The sequence below is a fragment of the Hipposideros armiger genome, unplaced genomic scaffold (assembly GCF_001890085.2).
Source record: "Hipposideros armiger isolate ML-2016 unplaced genomic scaffold, ASM189008v1 scaffold_93, whole genome shotgun sequence".
In the NCBI taxonomy this organism is placed as follows: Eukaryota; Metazoa; Chordata; class Mammalia; order Chiroptera; family Hipposideridae; genus Hipposideros; species Hipposideros armiger.
The window spans coordinates 2,905,376-2,925,623 of NW_017731443.1; the positions used below are offsets into that span (position 1 = coordinate 2,905,376).

The following is a 20,248-nucleotide window of genomic DNA, read 5'->3' on the forward strand; positions in this document are numbered from 1 at the left end:
AGCATACAAATCATAATATCTTGCATCAAATAAAAAATAACCAGGCATGAAAACAAGCAGAAAAACACAAGTCACAATGAGGAGATAAATAGTCAATAGAAATAGATCCAGAAATGACATGGATGATAGAATTAGTAGACAAAAACATTGAAAGTTATTTTAAATATATCCTGTAGGTTCAAGAAAGCACAGAAAAGCAGGTGTACGTTAAGGAGAGATATGGAAAATATTAAAAAGGTCAAAATTTAACTTCTAGACATGGGATTGGACATGGCAGAAGAAAAGATTAGTAAATTTAAAAATATAGAACTATCTGAAATGAAACAAAGAAAAATAAGACTAAAAAAAATAAATAACCCAAACTAAATGGCATCAATGAGCTGTGGGATGATAGTTAGCAGTCTAATACTCATGGAATTGAAATGCCATAAAAGGAAAGCAGCCGAAAAAAATTATCTGAAAAAATAATAGCCAGAAAACTTCCAAATTTAATGAAAACAGCTCAGTGAACCCCAAGCATGAGAAATTTGAAGTGAACTGAGGCACAGGATCATCAAATTGTTTAAAACCAGTGATAAAAAGAAAATCATAAACGCAGGCAGAAAAAAAGACACATTACATACAGGTGAATGAAGAATGACAGCACACCCAAAGTTGGAAGCAGTACAAGCCACAAGACTGTGAAGTTAGGGTACTGTAAAAAAAAAAAAAAGAAAGAAAAAAGAAAAAAAACCTGTCTAAAGAGAACTCTACGCCAAGTAAAAATATCTTTCAGAATTACAGGCAAAAGAATGACTCACAGATACTCAAAAGCTAAAAGAATTCATCATCAGAAATGTTAAAGGGAGTCCTGCAGGCAGACAGAGAAGGATATCAGCTGGAAATCTGGATCTAGACACAGGAACAAAGAGCACAGGAAATGGTGGGTGTGTGGGAGTGTATAGAAGACTTTTCCCATATGTTTTAAGTGTCTTAACAGGACACTTGACTGATGGAACTGTTCTGTATCTTGACTGTGTCAGTGTCAACATCTGGGTTGGGATCCTGGTTGGGGAAAACGGGTAAAGGATATCCAGGTCTCCAGGACCTCTGTGTGTTCTTTTGTTTGTTCGCTATTTTTTTCTCTCTCTGTGTTAATTCTTACAACTGTCTGTGGATCTATAGTTATTTTAAAACAAAAAGTTTAATAGAAGATAACTGACTGGTTAAAGCAGAAATAGCAATGACAACTCAACAATTTTACTCCTAGGTATAGACCCAAGAGAAAGGAAAATATATGCCCATGAATATTCACAGCAGCATTATTCATACTAGTCAACAAGTGGGGAATAAAACCAAATGTCTATTAACTGATATAAATGAAATATGGCAGGTCTAGACAACGGAATATTACTCAGCCATAAAAAGGAAGGAAGCATTGAGCCACGCTACAACATGAACGAACCTTGAAAACATAATACTATGTGAAAAAGCCAATCACAAAAAGCCACATAATGTATGATTCCATTCATGTGAAATGTGCAGAATAGGCAAAGCTATAGAGACAGAAAGGAGATTAGTAGTTGCCTGGGGCTGAAGGGAGTCAAGGATAAATGGGGAGTGACTGCTAATGGGTCTGAGATTTCTTTTGGGGGTGATGGAAATATTCTAAAATTGATTGGGGTGATGGTTGCACAACTCTGTGAACATACTAAAAACCACTGAGTTGTACACTTCAAATGGGCAAATTATATGACATAGGNTTCTCTCTCTGTGTTAATTCTTACAACTGTCTGTGGATCTATAGTTATTTTAAAACAAAAAGTTTAATAGAAGATAACTGACTGGTTAAAGCAGAAATAGCAATGACAACTCAACAATTTTACTCCTAGGTATAGACCCAAGAGAAAGGAAAATATATGCCCATGAATATTCACAGCAGCATTATTCATACTAGTCAACAAGTGGGGAATAAAACCAAATGTCTATTAACTGATATAAATGAAATATGGCAGGTCTAGACAACGGAATATTACTCAGCCATAAAAAGGAAGGAAGCATTGAGCCACGCTACAACATGAACGAACCTTGAAAACATAATACTATGTGAAAAAGCCAATCACAAAAAGCCACATAATGTATGATTCCATTCATGTGAAATGTGCAGAATAGGCAAAGCTATAGAGACAGAAAGGAGATTAGTAGTTGCCTGGGGCTGAAGGGAGTCAAGGATAAATGGGGAGTGACTGCTAATGGGTCTGAGATTTCTTTTGGGGGTGATGGAAATATTCTAAAATTGATTGGGGTGATGGTTGCACAACTCTGTGAACATACTAAAAACCACTGAGTTGTACACTTCAAATGGGCAAATTATATGACATAGGAATTATTTCTCCATGTGCCATAATAATAATAATAACAGCAACAAGTTGTATGACACTGTATTGTGGGCTTTCACGTACGGAGAAGTGAAATGTGTGATAACAGGAGGGGAAATGGAAGTATCGTGAGGTTCTTAGAAGACACGGGAAGTGCTATAATATTACTGGGTGGTAACAGAATATGTGTGCTATAACCCCCAAAACAACAACTTAAAAAAAAAAGCAGCATAGCTAATAAGCTAATATAAAGGAGATAAAATGGAATCATGAAAACTACTCCATCCAAAAGAAGGCAGAAAAGGCAAGAGAAGGGAACAAGAAAGTCCCCAGGAGGGGAAGGGGACGTGGAAAGGAGGCAGGTGTGGGTGGAAAGGAGTGGGCGGGATGCAGAGAGGCGTTCAGGATTAGATCAGGCTGGGCCTCAGAGAATCGCAGCTGGGGCCATAGGCAGCCACAGAAGCCTTTTAAGCGGGAGTGACATGACGTAATGTGCGTTTGCAAAAATTCATTCCAGTGCTGAGTGGAGGTGGGGGAGTCCCAGAGAGGAGAAAGGTCCATTATGAGGGGCTGCAGTAACCTGCATGAGAGAGATGGATGGCTGGACAGAGAGAGGAGTTGGTGGTTTGGGATATTAGTTCAAGGGAGGATCAACAGGACACAATGAGGGATGGGGTGGGCGGGAAAGGGACGGACCCAGAATGCTATAAGTCTGGGACTTTGCGATGAACCCATGAGTGCGGGGAGGAGACGCTGGGCAGCCTGGGAACCCAGAGTCCTGCTGCTGGCAGAAGCCTGAGGTGTTTATTAGATACCTGAGCAGAGACAGTTGGACACACGAGTCTAGAGCTCAGGGGAGAGATGTCTGGGCTGGAGATTATAAACTTGGGAGCTACAAAGAGCAAAAAAGGGTGAAAAGGAGGGGGCTGGGTTGGAGCCCTGGGGCTTGCCAATGCCCAGTGGCCTGGAGACAGGAAAGAGACCCGAGGAGCCTGCAGGGCAGCTGGAGACACTGAGTGTGTGTGGGTCACAAATGGCTGAGTAAGAAGTGAGCAGGGGACAGATAGCATGGAGGGCATGGGCACCTGAGCAGGTGTGCTTCCTCATGGGGATGAGACAGAAGACACCAGGAGGGATTTGGCTGAGGAGGGACAAGTCAGGGAGCAGGAAAGGCTGGGGAAAAGGAGGCTGGAATTCGGGGAGAAAGGACACTAGACCCCAAGTGTTCTGTAGACAATGGCAGCAGTTAAAGTTTTGCAGAGAAAGGGGGGCAGGGGGAGTGCATGTGGGGTTCTGGCGGTCTTTCAGAGGGATGCATGGAGCTTGTCGGTTGCCAGTGGGGACGGTAGGCTGGGAGGAGATGCACACTGGCACCTGCCCATAAAGCCCAGCCCCTCACCTACCCCTGCTCCCTGCAGGTCCCAGTGCCAACCCCTCCAAGAAGCCTTCCCAGAGCCCAGGTGCTGGGTATTATCGCCCACCTGAGCAGGCTTCCCAGGGGCACTCACCACTGTCTACACTGAATGTGGTCATTATCTCCCTGATGCCCTTGGCATCGGCCTGAGCCCAGCACTGTGCTGGTGGAGCTAATACACAGATATGGACGGAGAGACAGATCCCCACAAGTCTCTAACATTCCCAGAGCCAGATCCCTGGCCCTAGGTCCCCATGTCCCATTGACCCGGACCCCCACCTCGCCCTGACCCGGCCCACCTTGGGATCCAGGTCGAAGAAGCTGTAGTACTTGAAGCGCAGCCAGAGCGTGTCCCCGGCCTTGATGCCCTGCTGCATGAGGCACCGCGACGAGTCCAGCCACCTGGGCCACAGCACAGGCAGGGGTCAGGGCTGAGCCAGGTATAGGGCAAGGGTGGGGTGCAGGGCTGGGCAGGGGACTTGGGGGCAAGCACACACGTATAGGGAAGGCCTGGAAACAGGAGGCATAGATTTGGGGTGAGCAGGACACGGGAGGGCACGAGCCCTGGGAGTGGGGGCCCATACACAAGGGGATGCGGCCCCGGGTGCAAACCCGGCAGTCACTGCACCTGCTGTGGAGCTGGGTCTTGTCCAACAGGGAGCTGGGCCGAGGCAGGCGCTGGAGCAGGAGGGGGTCCGGTGGCGGCTGTGGCCGGCTCAGCATGTGGTAGCAGGCCTCGGTCTGGGCGCTGTCTGAGAAGTGGGCCGGCATCCCCCGGAACAACGCAGGTGCCATGCCTGGAGTGCAGGTCAGGGTCAACCAGGCCTGGCCTCCCAGCCCCCAGCTTCATGGGTCCCTGCGTCCAGCCCCTGGCTGGCCAAGCCTGTGCTCACCCCCAGCCAGGACGACCTTGGTCAAGTCATACACCTCCTCCTCTGGCTCCTTCTCCTTCTTCTTCTTTTCCTTCTTCTCAGGAGCTCGGAGCAGAGACAGCTCCTCAGGGTGCCGGATACCTGAGGGGAGCTGGGCCTCAGTGGGGGGCCAGGTCCTGCCCTGTGCCCTCCTGCCCCACCCATGGGCGGGCACTTTGGGGCAGGTCATCGCCCTGCAGGCAGGATGGGGGACAGGGTAGCAAGGACAGCATGACAATAGCTGGGCCTGTAAACGGAGGGGACCAAGCCCCTTGCAGGAGGGCAGAGTGGGGCTCATCTGGGGACTCACTGAGGAGGCGGCAGATGGCAGCCACAGCCTGGAAGAGAGGCTGGGAGAAGCTGGCTTGGAGGCGCACGGCGCGGCGATTAGGCAGCCTCAGGATGACCAGCCGGTGCTGGGGCCCGAAGAAGAGGCGGGCGTCGGCCAAGATCCCGTACTTGTCCAGCGTCCAGTGGGTCTGCAACAGCCATTGTCTTTTCTGTTCCCACCAAATGGCGTGGTCTGACCAGTCCTGCTTGCGATCTGCGGGGCCGTGGAAGAGGGGGGCGGGCGCATATCAGATTTTGAGGGCCCTGCCCCCAACACTGAGCACAAGCCTAGGATTCAGAGGCCTGTGGTGAATTCTCCTCCCCTGCCCAAGCCAAAAGCAAGGCCAGGCTGGGCTGGCGTGAGGACCAAGGTCATAGCAGAATGTCTCTTTGCTGGCTAACCCTGATCATTCTTCTGGGCTCAGGTGCTACCTCACTTCCTAGGGAGCCCCTAACACAGAATCCGGATGCCCCCATCTTAGTGCCCCACCTTATGCACTCCAGCCCGTTGGGCTCCCCCATGCAGCCCCTTCTGCCTTCTCCCACCATTTCTGGCCTTTCCTTGGCATTCCTGGGAGCTCGGGTGCAGAGGCTATGGCAGGGCCTGGGGCTGTGCCTAGCAGGCAGCAGCAGGCACTCTGTAAATATTTAGTGGTTCCTAGTTTTGTGACCTTGGCCAAGCCCTTAACCTCTCTGTGCCTTAGTTTTCTAATTCATGAGATGTGACTAGTCATCACTCTGGCCCCATGGACACTGAATGATGCCTGCTACGTGGTAGGTGCACAGTGTTTGTGACACACTCATGTAGGCACGTTAACATGCAAGCGAACATTCAGTTAGAAACGTGAATCCTTTCCTTGTCATGCAGCTAGTGGTGGGTGACACATGGTGTACTTTCCCCCTCCCTCTAGGAGCATGAACTGGTACAAGGTGAGCATGAAGACCAAGACTGAGCACAGCCCTCCAGAGTGTGCAAAGCCTTTCCTTGCGAGGGGTCCAATTCCCCATCTCCTGACACCCTCCCTAATGTCACCAGTGCTGCTTAATGAAGAAAACCTCCACCTGGATTTGTCAGCCCCCTTGGGGGGCGTTTGAGCCCCACCCCCACCCCCCATACTCTGTTCCTGGCTTTCTGGCACCCACACCCCTCTCCTCTTGACCCTTTGCCCGTTTTGTCCTCCTTGGCCCCTCTCCTCCTGGCCTGCCCCTGTCCTGTCCCGGTTCAGTCTGGGACCCTGTTCTTCCTCCTCAGCCATGGCTTCCTCCTTGTGGGGGTCGGGGGGGTGTCTCACCTAGTCTATGGTTTCATCTTCCTGTGGCAAGCCAGCCTGAACCTGCAAGCCACTGGCCAAGGAGCACGTTCACTGGCTTTAATCTTTCCAGAAACCTTGTTCACCAAGCCATGTGCCCAGCTCGGGAACTAGAAATGCAATGACTCCTAGTCCCAGCCAAGGCGCTCATTTAAACCTTGGTCTGTCTGATATGGACAGGGACGCCCCTGGCAAATTTGTGCCATAGCTGGGGACCGATGACAAAGATTCTCCTATCAGGTCAGGGTGTCATACCTTTCACTTTTAGCTACCACGTTTAATTGATGTCAATCCCACCTCCAAAATCCACCCTCCTGTGCCTCCTCACTGCTGACCCACCGTAGGAGGTCGTGTTCCCTGTCTCCAGCCCACCATCACACAGGGGACCTGCGTAATGTAAGCCCTTGCCTGACAGTGTCCCTTAGGTGCCCTCCACCTCCAGAAGAGTCCAAAGTCCTTACGATGGCCTCCCTAGCCTTGTTTCTTGTCACGCTCCAGCCATCCCCCCACCTGGCCTAGAGGCTCCATTTCAGAGCGCCCCCTGCCCCAACTTCATATTTCGCTTCTCCTTGCTGTGGCCCCGTCTCAAGACTCATTAACTGGCTTCTCGTGGTAAGTGTCCTGGTCCCAGGCTAGGTGTGACCCTCTTCTGGCTCCAGGCCCCCACACGGGCTCCTGTGCTGCACCAGTACTCAGTCCTGTGCCGGCAGCAGAAGAGTTGGTCTCACCTGCCCGGCTGTGCTCTAGGAGGCCAGCAGCTGACATGGGGCCCAGCTCAGCTGAGCGCCAGTAGACATCTGATGCTCTAAGGAATGCGCGTAAGAGGGGAGGAGGACAATGTCCCCATCGCAGGGGACAGGAGCTGAAGGGACTTGTCCTGGAGAGCCCTGCAGTAGGTGGAGGAGTAGTCTGTCTGACTCCGTTTAGGCCTTTTTGCATTGCTGTGTGCCATGCTCTGGGGCCAACCAGGTCTTCACTCACTCTGCCCTGGCTCAGCCAGGCCCTGTCTGAGTCTCGGTGTGACGCCCAGTCTCCTGAGGGACCCTCTGTTCCCCACTTCTGCTTTCACAGCTTCCTTGGGCCCTGCCTTCTGGAAGCTCCCCTCACAACCTCAGCCTTTTGTCCAGGCTGTCGTGGGGCCCTGGCTGGTCCACAAGCCACTGACCTTCCTCCCAGGAGGCACATGATGGGTTGGCTAGGTCTGAGGAAGCCCACCCACCCCCACCTGCAGGCCACCCAAGCTCCTGGCTGGGACTATCATGGGCCTGCCTTCCGGCTCTGGCTATCGGGGTGTGCCTACTGCCCTCCCAGGAAGGGGCAGCCCTCACCCTCGGCAGGGAAAGGCTATGAGAAGCCCCCATGTCACTGGCCCTACTGCTCTCAATGGCTGATAGCACAGGCTCCTCTGCTGTAACTTCCTGTGGGGGCAGGGCCTTCCCACCCAGGCTGGGCCTGACATCAGCCTGCTGAGGGCTTCCGCCTGGGGGAGGAGGTATGGGAGTAGGCTCCCAGTTCCCCAGAAGCCCCCTCTGATCACCCCTCAGACCCCTGGAATGTGGCCTCTTCCTCAGCCTAGGCAAGGCCCCCAGAAGTGAGTAAATGGAGGGCTGTGGCCAGGTCTGCTCCTTGGGGACTTAGCAGAAGCAGCTGGAGTAGGAGGAAAGACAGGGGGAGGGAGGGGAAGTTGGGGAAATGTCTTTTTTGGAACCAGATGATTAAGCTGGTGCCTTAGTCACTGACACCGTTATCGAGAGCTGTGCAGCAGGGACGGCCCGGAAGTGCTAAGGGACTCCAGTTGTAGGCACCCCGTGGTGTTGAGATCAGCAGTAGGGCTGAGGGGCACTCACTGATCTCCTCCACGATCTTTAGGAGCACCCCACCGATGTGTGACTCCCCCGTGACCCGGAGGGTGACTGACTCCGCTTCAGGATTCTCCTCTCCCACGAAAACCCGCAGCTCCCAGGACGAGTCGATGTAGTCCCCGGTGGCCGTCTTCATGCCCGCCATGGCTGTGGCGGCTCTACGGAGAGGGTGAGGAGGAAGTAAAGTGAACAGGGTTCTGGGCCTTCTAGGCTGCCCATGTTCAAGTAAAAGAGGCCCCATGGTGCCCTGGACATGTGAGAGAGCAGAGCAAGCCTGTAGGCCAGTATGCCACAGAAGCATCCCAAGACACAGGGGGCTGAGCTGTTCCAGGCAAACCTCAGCCCTTCTCACTATCAAGTGTGGTTAAGCTGAAAGCACCCTCAGAGACCATGTTGTCCAACCCACTCCCATCTTACAGAGGGGAAGACTGAAGCCCAGTAAGAATAAAGGGCTCACTCAAGATCGCCCAGCTTGATGGCAGAGCTGAGCACCTCTGTCCGCTTTCCAGCCCATAGCTCACCCCAAGCCCGCACTGGCAGCTTCCCACCCTGGAAATGATTGTGAACCCAGGTCAGAAAATGAAATTCCAGTTCTGGCTGAAGCTGAGACCCAAACATCCCAGACCAGCTGAGGCCTCTCCGGGGCATTGGAAAGACCAGGATGTTGCATGGGTTGGGGCATGGGCAGAGGGGCTGCAGGAGGGTGAGGAAGAGAAGGGCCCCAGCTTACCTTGCCTGTAAGGAGTTGGGGCTGCAGGTGGGGGGTTGGAGCGTCAGCCACTCCTGGCTTCAGCCTGAACACCTGCGGGCCACTGGGTGCTTCCTTCTCCCTGCTTTCTCTTTGGCGCTTCCTTCAGAGGGGAGCACTTGCGTCTTATCTTAAGCAGGCGCAGGGCGCAGTGCGGCTCAGCCCCTCCCCAGGGCGGGTTGGTGACTTTGGGTGCAGGAAGCACACTGCCAGCCAGCTGCTGAGGGCTCCGGGGTGGCCCCGCCTTGGTTCCCACTGAGTACAGGAAGCGAGGAGCAGGGCTGGTGGACCTAGCCACAAAAAGGGTCTCTCACTTAGAGGGTAGCTTGGTTCAAATTAGAGAAGCCACCACTTGGTGTTCAGGGCTCGGTAGGAAGCCATCTCCCATCTTCTACCTGTCATGAGGTGGGTGCCTTTGGGCCATGAAATACCACTGGGCTGCCAAGGAGGGCCATGGAGTTGAAAGGTTCGGATCCAGTTTACTTAGGACTTGGCAGGTCAGGCAAGCTCAAGACCTGATGTCTCTTATCACCACAAAGTAGAAATCAGAAGGCCCTGGGAGAAAACTTCCTTCTTTCCTGCCCCCAATAAGGGCCTGTTTCCAAAGCTGTCAACCTTCAAGCTGCCTGGGAAACAACTGAATCAAACGACCCGACCATTCACAACCTGCCTGTCTCACCCCTTCAGGTACTTCAAACCTGCCACCTCCACTGTCCCACCTGCAACGTGCTTCCCTCCTCCGCCTCCCCATCCCATTCCCAGTACCCTAGGCTCACTCCAGTCAAGTGCCTGCTCAAATGTGACCTCAGAGGGTTTCTGGTAGCCCCCCTTTTCCCCCACCCATCCCTGCATTGGGATGTAAGCTTTGGGAGAGCCAGGCGCCTTGTGCCAGCTCCTGGCTCCCAGCAGGAACTTAGCCTTTCCAGAAAAGCAGTTTGGGGCTGGAGAAAACCGAGCCTGAAGAGGCAGGAGCCTGAAGAGACAGTAGTACCAGAATCCCTGTGGTGGCCAGGCTTTCTGAACTGTGCCACCCAGGTGGGGGAGGGGCCTATGGGGATTGGGGGGGAGAGCGCCAGTTTATGCAAAGTCAAGGCAGCAGGAAGTGCAGCCAGCTGCTGGCCTCAGCAGCCTCCTAGCCCACAAAGCTACACACACTCTTGGAGCAAAAGAGGAAGTTTTATTCCTGCCCTAGAAGCCATTCCAGCCCAAGAAGAGGGTTTTAGAAATAGTTTGCTGTGACTGTGAAAGGTGTAATCAATACCTACTCCTTTAAGCCCAGTTGAGGGCATGAGTTCTTTAAAAATAAAACATATAGTAGCTGACAGGTGTGATCGCCCCTAAAGGAAGGCTGAAGCATCTCTTGCAATGGAAATAGTCTGGGTTCTTGGGTAGAACCCAGTGTTCTCTGGGTCCAGCTGGTTTCTGGTTTTGTGATTGGAGTGTGAAAACTGACAGTATGGGAGTCACCTGAATGTTTGTCTGAATCTGGCGCCACTCTGGGTAAAGCCTCCAGTTCCCTTTCAGCTGTTCTTTGAGTGACAGCACCACCTAGTGACCACCTGGGCGAAGCCATGGAACCAAGCCAAACTCACACAGACCCACCCACTTGAAAGAAAGAGGCCCTGGTCCTTAGTTGATTCACATATACACCTGTCCCAATCCAGGATGTGACCCCTGGAGGACAGCCACTTTAAGGTCTTTTGGCAAAAAAAATGACTCAAGGACATCACACAACTATAACCACGCCCATCTGGCTTGTTTTATTGGAGAAAGGGATGTGGAGTTAATAATGTGAAGACAACTGGGACATGAGGCTGGGAAGAACACCCTCCCCTCCTCATACATGCCCACTGCCCCAAATAAAAAAGAACCAACTATAGGAGAGCAGCTGAGACAGCAACTGGGGACAGGGGATGGAGACATGTAACTCAAGGGCAGCCGAAGAGACCATGCATGTGCTGGGAGGGCCCAGAGGCAGCGGCTGTAGAGTAATGCAGGTACAAGTCTCTGTATCTTCCACACAGGTCTGTATAAATATATGGAGATTAAGTTGTTTGCTTTTCCTCCTCCTCTCCCTTCTGCTTGCCGCGGTCCCAGCTCCTCTTTCCACGCGAGGGCAAGGGAAGGGGGCTGATGAGCAAGTCATCACCGAATTGCGATCAGACCCACATCCATCAGCTTCTGGATCTTCTGTGCTATTACAGGATTCTTTAAGTGTCTAATGAAGAAGAGGCAAAGTTATTTGAAATGAGACTGAACCTCTCAGAGCAAACCCCTTAAGGTTAAGAAGTCCTGGCCGAAGTGCAAAGGCCTGCCCTGCCATGCAGGCACAACCTGAACCAGCTCCACTGTGCAGGTCCATGGACACACTGAGACCACTCTCCCAGCCAAGTGTCTAACTGACCACTTAAGCTATCTAACATATAAATAAAGCCCTTCTAGATCATCACCAACTGGCAACCTTCTAAGTTTTAAGTAACAATACTCCACATTGGATACTCCCCCAGGCTGACTACATCCCCACCAACCTCGTGCATTCTCATTACTTTTTCCTTCAAGGCCATCTCCCCCAACTCTACTCACTCGCTCAGTGCTTGAGGGTCCTTCTGCATCTGTTCCAGGATGAGTCGCATGGCTGGGTCACTCATGATCTGCTGCACCTCAGGGTCGGCCATGGCCCGTCGCTTCACATCTTCGGGGCTGTCGTGTCGGTTGTACTGGGCCATCATACAGCGTTGGTAACCATCTGCTGCCTCCTGCACTCCAGCAAAGCCAAAAGGGAAGGGCATTAGCGTAACTTGCCTCATTGCTCCAGCAGGTCCAAGATAACAAAGATAATTGAGAAGGGCTGAGACAGACACAGAGAAACAGGTGACAGGGAAGGACCAGTGAACGAACACTGAAAAGACCCGAAGGAGAAGCGGAGGCGGCAAAGAGCTCCCTGAAGGCCACAAGCAGCCCCACCTTACAGTTGGAGTCCAGCTCTAGTGCCTTCTGATAGACATCCATGGCTTTCGTGTAGTCCTTCATCGCTTCTAGGGCAGCTGCTTTCCGTGTATAACCCTTGACTGCAGACAGAAATGGCAAAGGTGAGGCCTTATCTGAAACACAGCTCTCACGGTAGCTGCTTCCACCTTTGCATGAACACCAACACCCTCACGCCTGCTGATGCTAGCTGCTACATGCTACAGGCTGCAAGGACACAGACCTTGTCCTCTCCTGTCTATCTTCTGGCCAGAGTCAAGGGGCGGGGAGAGGCAGTGAAGAGGCACTTACTGAAGGTTGGCTCTAGCTGGATACATTCCTCACAGTCCTAGGAAAAGGAGGCAAAAGAGAATTAGGCTCACTCCTGTCCATGAGCTACTTCAGGGCAGACTGCTCATCTGTAACAACAACTGGACCCCTCACCCAGAGCCAGTACAGAGTATTCTATCTTTGCCCCCGTGCTCCTGTCAATCCCAGTATCTGGGTGATTTAACAGCAGGTGCATCACAAGGAGGGCAGGTGGGCAGGTTAGACACCACCACGAGGAACAACAAATCCAGATTAGGGACCATCCCATCCAAGTGGCTTGGGTTCTTCAAAAGGTTAACGTTATGAAAAAGATCCAAACGGTGAGGAAACGTGTAGCTTGAGAAACTAGAGGACATGACAACCAGATGAAAATGCATGATGAAATGGGCCTCAGACACTGAAAGCTTTAAAACATATTTTTAGACAAGTGGAGAAATCTGAATATAGACATACAGCAGATGGCATTACAGCCTTAAGTTTTGCTATTATCAGGTACTAATAATATTTTAACTGGATTGGGAGTCATTTCAGGAGATGCATACTCAAGAGTTTAGAGGTCAAGGGCCAAAGTGTATACACTTTCCTTTTACAAATGCTTCAGCAAAAATGTGTCAACACTTATTGCTAAATAGAGGTGGAGAATACACAGGTATTCTGTGTATTTTTGTTTGAAATATCTTCAAAATATAAAATTATGTGGAAAATATAACAGTGTAGTTTGCACAGCTCGGCCTAATTTCAACTCATCCTACCAAGACTCTCTAAGACCAGAAGCAAATCCATTCATTCTTTCCTCCCATTTGCACGACTGGGAAAGTACTGCTCCTCCTCACAGGTGACTGATTATGTTACTCTCTGCTTTGCAAACCAACTTGTTTGACCCTGTACAGTCCTACCAGTAGCAGTGATGTCTCTAGGCCAGACCCAGAAGATAATGGCATCAAAACCAAAACCATCATGGACTCAGGTATTGGTGTCTCTAGATAGATCATTTTGTCACCTTCCCACAAGATGGTCCAGGTTTGTCTCCTAAAGAACGGTTTGAAAAAATAGCCAATAGAGGAACACAGCGGCTCATGCTCAAGAGAACAATGGGGAATAACTCCACAGTGCCGAACATAATCATATTTAACCACAATTGATGTGCCTGAGAACCGCAGACCTGTTTAGCCAAGCTAAACATCAAAAAGTGAGGAAGAACGGTAAAGCTGCTGTGAAAAACAATATGGCAATTAAAAAAAAAAATTTAAACACAGAATTACCCTACGATCCAGCACTTCCATGGTTGAATCTAATACCCGAAAGAATTGAAACTAGGGACTTGAATACAATATTGTACACTCGTGCTCACAGCAGCAAGACTCATAATAGCTAAAAGGTGTAAACCCAATGTATCAATGGATAAACAAAAGGTGGTATGTACATTTAATGAAATAGTATTCAGACTTACTTAAAAAGAAAGGAAATGCTGACATGTTCTGTAACATGAACCTTGAAGACATTATACTAAGTGAAATAAGCCAGACACAAGAGAATATTGTATGGTTCCAGTTATATGAGGCACCTTGAGTGATCAAATTCATATAGACAGAAAGTAGAACACTGATTGCCAGAATCCGAGGGAGAAACTGGGAAGGTCAAGTTCTAGAGGTGGACAGTGGTGATGGCTATACAACAATGTGAATATACTTGATGCCACTGAATTGTACATTTAAAATGTTAAAAAGGCGAAACAAAATGTGAGGAAGAATAATAGGGAGAAAAAAAATCAGAGTCATTGGGGAAGGTTCTGGAAAAGAATCCACTTTCCCAAATACTCCCAACCACTAACAACTCCATGGGCCAGGACCAGGTAGACAGAGGTCCTCTACTTTCCAAACCTCACACATGCACCACCACATTAAACATACAATCAAAGCAAGAACATCAAATTGACGTTGATGGAAACGTGAAGAGAGAAAACACACATTCCTTAGGTACAAGTAACAATAATGGCTGCTCCACATTCCCAGATCCTCCCACCTTGAGCGCCAGCTGAAACTCCAGGAGTTTGGTGTAGCAGGCAGCTCGGTTGCTGTACAGTTTGGCATCTCTTGGGTTCCGTTTGATGGCTTCAGTATAATGCTTCATGGCCTGGGGATAGTCCCCTGGATAAGGGAAAGAGGATTGGTTTTTAAAAAGCAAAGAGCCGCCCTCTCTGACCAGGGCGTATTTACTCTGCAGTCAGCCAAAGCCCAGATAGCACACCTACACTACGCTCATCCCAAAGTGCCCCCGTCCAGGCTGTTGGTACCTTTCTGAAAACATTCATTGCCCTTGTTCTTCTCCTCCAAAGCCAGGTCGGGGTTTATGTAGGCCAGCCGCTCTTGTTCCTTCAGGATTTTCTCTGCCTAAGAAAAAATTGTCTTGGAATAGTCATTTCAACTTTCCCAAACATAAACATTGGGCTTAAAAAGCCTGATTAGGATTTTAATTTTCAAAGAATACTGCCAGCGAGATTTCATTTTTAAGAATTTTATATTCCTCGCTATCAAGGCACACTGTGAAACGGAATGGTATTGACATACACTTGGTACAAATATATGCCCTATAGAAAATGATGCATTTGTCAACAGCGCCAAGTTATTTTCTGACCAATATGTTTGTGAATACAATCACTCCCCTACATAATTTGACAATTGGCAAAATACACAACACTTTGGTTATAAAATAAAGACCTTAAGTGACAATAAGAAGCATTAACACTGTTCGCACATTAACCCTCAATATTAACACATCTAAGGTTGAAGTCTTGGCTGATAAAAAAGGATGGCAAAACAACAACAAAACAAACTGGGTCATTCCCTACGTATCATCAAGTGACAGAGGCAGCATCACATAAAATGACCAAAGATACTACTTAAAAAAATTTAAGGTTCATTATTAAATAATGACTATAATAAATAATAAATTACGAGGTGATAAAACATCCCTTCTTCTTTCCCTACCTACCTGTTGGCATTTCTTGAGCACATCTGGCGTTCGGTGCTCTGCCAGGGATTTGTTGTAGAAATGAATGGCATCCTTGTACTTTTCTTCTTTGAAGTAGGAATTGCCAATTCGAGCGTAAGCTCTGACAAAGACAAAAAGAATAAGAGTTTGCTAAGGGCAGAGCAGAGATAAGGCCAGCCCCTGCAGAGAAAAGCATTTGCAATAAGAGACAAGGCCCCATCAGCACCTGGGCACTGCATCCTTCCCACACCCGTCTTGCCTCCTGCAGCCTCCTTCCTCCTCCCCATGCAGGGAAATTGAAGTCTGGGACACTGAACCCTCCACACCACTCAAGGTACTCCAGAAGGTTGAGCGTACTTGGCAATCTGTCGATAGTCTTCCCGGTTTTCTCGCCCCACTTCAATGGCCTTCTCACAAAGCTCCCGGCATTTACTGTAGTCGCCCTTTTCGAAGTACACAGCTGCCAGGCAGAATGGTTAAGAAGGAAGAGTCAGCTCATGCCTCTCCCCCAGGACCGCCTAACAACTCACTTGCCCCTTGTACTGGGCCTCACCTGCTTGATTGGTCATGTATGTCATGTTAGTAGGGTCCAGGTCCTTGGCTCTGTCATAGTGCTTCAAGGCTGTGTCAAAGTCTTTCTTCTTGTAGGCATCATTCCCCAACTCTTTTTCTTTCAGCGCCTAGATGAGGTTTGAAAGAAGTGAGTGCTGAGCAATTCTAACCCAGATGGCAAGGAGAGCAAGGGCCTGTGATCTGTCACAGGCACCGAACAGCACCGGCAACTAACACTCCATTGAAGCAGATTCTTCACATCTCTAGGGAAGTACCAGCTAAGAGAATGAAAAGTTAATTTCTGCTTCCTCTGAAACTCCCTTTTATAACTACTCTCCTGGGTCTTTGTCAGAAAATAGAGGGCTTCTTCAGGGGAAAGGAAAGCCCTTTAACTTGAATCAACTTCAAAGAGGACAGAATTTTGTACTAGGTTTTATTGTGTGAGGCTGTACCTAGTCATTTCTGTCGTGTGGCTGTCGCAGGGTCTCAGTTGTCAGGGAACAGCAGAGGGGGTGGTGAGAGAATTAGGAGAAGGGGCTGTACTGGTGGTGCAAGTCTTCAGTACAGCTCATTACCGCCCACACCATAGGGCCTTTTTCCAGTTTCAAGACACCCCAACCAACCAACGCTTACCCATTGAAAGGTGCTACATCTGGCCACAATCTGCTGTTCTCATTTACAAGAAGGAAAATAAAACCATTTAGGCACTTGCCTTTTGCTCTGGAAGACACTGTTGCTAAGTGGACAAATGACTTTGAATTACACACATCTAAGTGGATCGCAGAAGCAGAGGCTTAAGGACTGATATAGACAACATTCTCCTGGATCAGGACAAGGACCACTCACAACTTTGCCGGCTTGCCCTGGACAATATCCTTGCTGGCAGAACCACAGCGGCTGTAGGACGATGGAAAGGTAGCTCCCACTGCCCTAAGTGTCTGAGATACGGATTCCTAGGATATGGCTTGTGAAGTGGACCTCTTAACATATTGACCATTTCAAATAATAATAAGCTTAGCACATACTAAGCACTCAAAATTACAGCCATCCAAGGATTATAGAGTTTCCTACCTGACATACCTATTTCTAGTTGACTGGGTTGTTTTACTACGTATGAGATAGTAAGGACAGAAAAAAATCAAGACCTGCTTCTTATTCTCTGGAAGATCCTCTTCCATTGGCTCTGGCTTGGTCTCCTTTTTGGGAGGTGGTGGTGGTGGAGGTGTTGTAACTTCCTCCTCCTCATCCATACTGCCCAGATCGACTCCGAGGAGCACACTGAGAGTAGTCATGACCCTGGGATCTTGCAGTTTCCTAGGATAAAAAAAGAAAAATAGCAATAATTTTTCCTACAACAGATCTTAAACCCACATTTACTGCTAAAGCTCAGACTACCGTATATAAAAGCTTCTCACCCATCAAAAGAATACTGAATTCTACACTTACTCATGAGTTATAACTGGGGACTACTCAACCCTTCAAAAATCCATCTAAAATGAGGTAACAGAGGTCAGATTTATTTCTTGTAGCCACCAGATACACAGAAAAATGGGTTATATGTATACGTGATCTGCTCTCAGGAGCTAGAGGGATTCAGATAGACACAGACACCAGTGCAAGATTTAAAGACCTCCTTACACCTGATATTCTTTTTAACCTTGAGTTTCCACTCTCATATACCCACCGAGACAGCAGGGCCTGTGTGTATGCAAAGAGTAGGATTGGTGCCAGATCAGAACAGAGTACAGTGAAGAGCCGTGTGAGGGTTAGAACGAACATTCCAGATTACTCTCCTAAACACTTTCTGGAAATAAAAACAAACCAACAAACTCCTACTGCTCTTTGGAGGAAAAGCAAAGGCAGAAACCTTGCAGTCTGACCGAGGAAACGCCCTGCCGTAGGATCCCAGGGAGAAAGCACGATGTTCACGTCCATTTCCAGAGACAAACTGCTGCCTTGAGACTTACGTGCCCAGGTCAGACGGCTTATTTCGTAGTTGCTCTATCAGTTCTCGGTAGGCAGGATCACTGAGCAGCGTCCTTGTCCTGGGATCACTCTCCAACTTCTGATACAGATTGGGCATGTTGAAAGGGTTCATGAATTTTCTCTCTGTTCCGAAGAAAGTAAAGTGCATCACTAGGAAGTAGGCTCACTCAAGTTACTATGCCCCCAGAGCCTAACAAACTGACCCTTCTAAGGGGGAAAAAAAGCCTCAAAATTAACCCCATGTAAAAAATTAACAAAAAGAAGAAAAACAACAATGAACATGGTACCCACCTGCCAATCGGGCCTCCATATTCTGTAAACCTTCTTTAAGCTGAGGATTATTTGCTTCATGCTTTAGACCCTCCTCATAGGTTTGCTTGGCTTCTTCAAATCGGTTTAAGAACTCAAGAGCTGCTGCTTTTCGCGAATAGCCCTTATAGCAACAAAGAAAGACACAAAACACAATGAAGTCATGCCCCGCATAACATTTTGGTCAACGACAAACTGCATATACGACAATGGTCCCATTAAGATTATAATGAAGTTGAAAAATTCCTACCACCTAGTGCCATTGTAGGACAATGCTATACTATTAAATAAATTTAGTGTAGCTTAAGTGTACTTACTAAGTTTCTAGTAGTTTACAGTAAGGTCCTAGGCCTTTACATCCACTCACCCAGAGCAACTTTCAGTCCTGCAAGTTCCCTTCATAGTTAAGTACCCTATACAGATGGTACTATTTTTTATCTTTTATACAGTGTTCTGTTATCTTTTTCTATGTGTAGATACACAAGTACTTACCATTGTGTTAGTTGCCTACAGTACTTAGTATAATAACATGCTATACAGGTTAACAGCCCAGGAGCAGACTATCCCATACAGCCTAGGTGTGTAGCAGGCTGTACTGCCTAGGTTTGTGTAAGCGCACTCTGTGATGATGTTTGCACGACGACGACAAAATCACCTAACTACTCATTTCTCAGAACGTGCCCTGTTGTTAGGCCACGTGTGACTATAAAGGGTACCTAGAGGTCAATCCAGAAGATGAACTCAATGGGCATTCATGTGAAGGCCAAAAAAAAAAAAAACAGGAAGAGGAGCAGGAATATAATGCCAAAATTGATACTTTAAGAATCCAGTTAAATATCAAAGAGGCATACCCTCCCCATCCCAATTCATTTCATAATCAAGTATTGTCCGTTTCCTGAGCAGCATTTTCTTTCTCAGTAGTTCAAAAAACAAGATTCATCTTAACAACTGATGGTTCCTCAGAATAATAGCATATTCTGAGGAATATACTCAAACAGCGAGGAGGACTGGGTGGACAATAAACTACTAGTCTACTGCAGGGGTAGGCAAACCTTTGAGATGGAAGAGCTGCCAGGGGTCAGCCAACTGTGGCTCGCGAGCCACATGCAGCTCTTTGGGTATGTACATGCGGCTCTTAAGTAAAATTGAAAATGAAAATAAAACTATCATAGTTTCATTTATAAAATTTTAAAGGATATTATTCACATAATGGTGATTATGTAAAAATATATTTATGGCTTTCGAATAATTTTTAAATTGTGGTGAGGGACAGGATTGGCTCTTCCAGGGGTCGGCAAACTTTTGCAACAGAACGTATCCAAAGAGCCACATGTGGCTCGCGAGCTGCTGTTCACCGACTCCTGGTCTATTGGAATAGGCAACCAGCCAGGTCAGGAGGCCCAATCTTAAGAACTGCACACCAAAAGGCATTTTCTTGCAAGTCTGAAGAACCCCAACTTACCTTGCCCCAGTCAGGCTTTAAGTCAACAGTTTTGCAACCATCCTCATAAGCCTTCTGGTAGTCTCCTTTCTTGGCATAGGCTGCTGAGCGATTGCTGTAGAGGACATGGTTGCGGGGATCTAACTTAATTGCTTCAGAGTAGCACTGTAACGCATCGTCGATGTTGCCAGCACTCAGGGCCTTATTACCCTTCTCTTTTAGCTCATTTACCTAAGGAAAAAAGGAGCCAATCTAGTTTATTTCCACAATATACTTATTCAGTCCCAACTTTTTAGGTGATGCTTCCTCTTTGCTGCAGTTATCAACGAATAGGTTACTTTACAGATCAGAAGAGAGAAATCATAGATTAATTCATTTACATTTCCCACACCTTGGGGAACCAGCAAGGACAAAGCAAAATAACCAGGCAGAAGAAGCCTGATACTATCCTTTCCACTGGCTCCCGTGTGGATTAGTAAGAACCCCAGCTACTCCTCCAGATGTCCACATTGAGCTGATGAAACCACTCTAGAGCACACTCATGAGTTCCTGTCATAGCAAAATAAATTCATAAGTTTCCAAAGAGTCCAAACAATAAATTGAGCACAGGCCTGATCACCCCCTACAGGAAGAGGCCATCAGGAAGGAAGCAGAGCAAGTGTGCACTAAAGGCTTTAGGATGGCCTCCTCAGGAGCAGCAAGATGCTCTTCCGGGGGGCCGAGTGGCGCGATGGTTAAGAACT

General features: G+C 48.4%; 2 protein-coding genes across 2 annotated transcripts in view; both read right to left on the bottom strand.

Moving 5' to 3' along the window:
* The window catches only part of FERMT3 (FERM domain containing kindlin 3), a 21,377-nt gene extending 12,273 nt beyond the window's left edge, over nt 1-9,104 (bottom strand). The window contains exons 1-6 of the mRNA XM_019645320.1: nt 8,915-9,104; nt 8,170-8,342; nt 4,993-5,226; nt 4,665-4,784; nt 4,400-4,568; nt 4,071-4,173 (exon numbers count right to left, since the gene is read on the bottom strand). Of these exons, the coding sequence (XP_019500865.1) occupies nt 4,071-4,173; nt 4,400-4,568; nt 4,665-4,784; nt 4,993-5,226; nt 8,170-8,329 (786 nt within the window). The 5' untranslated portion in view covers nt 8,330-8,342; nt 8,915-9,104. The remainder of the gene's footprint in view (nt 1-4,070; nt 4,174-4,399; nt 4,569-4,664; nt 4,785-4,992; nt 5,227-8,169; nt 8,343-8,914) is intronic.
* A 1,559-nt stretch (nt 9,105-10,663) lies between these two features.
* Nucleotides 10,664-20,248, bottom strand: part of STIP1 (stress induced phosphoprotein 1) — a 13,277-nt gene continuing 3,692 nt past the window's right edge. Inside the window, exons 2-14 of the mRNA XM_019645576.1 lie at nt 19,527-19,736; nt 18,047-18,188; nt 17,737-17,878; nt 16,915-17,083; nt 15,771-15,897; nt 15,575-15,677; nt 15,218-15,338; nt 14,520-14,616; nt 14,249-14,373; nt 12,209-12,245; nt 11,897-12,000; nt 11,516-11,688; nt 10,664-11,150 (exon numbers count right to left, since the gene is read on the bottom strand). Of these exons, the coding sequence (XP_019501121.1) occupies nt 11,078-11,150; nt 11,516-11,688; nt 11,897-12,000; nt 12,209-12,245; nt 14,249-14,373; nt 14,520-14,616; nt 15,218-15,338; nt 15,575-15,677; nt 15,771-15,897; nt 16,915-17,083; nt 17,737-17,878; nt 18,047-18,188; nt 19,527-19,736 (1,623 nt within the window). The 3' untranslated portion in view covers nt 10,664-11,077. The remainder of the gene's footprint in view (nt 11,151-11,515; nt 11,689-11,896; nt 12,001-12,208; nt 12,246-14,248; nt 14,374-14,519; nt 14,617-15,217; nt 15,339-15,574; nt 15,678-15,770; nt 15,898-16,914; nt 17,084-17,736; nt 17,879-18,046; nt 18,189-19,526; nt 19,737-20,248) is intronic.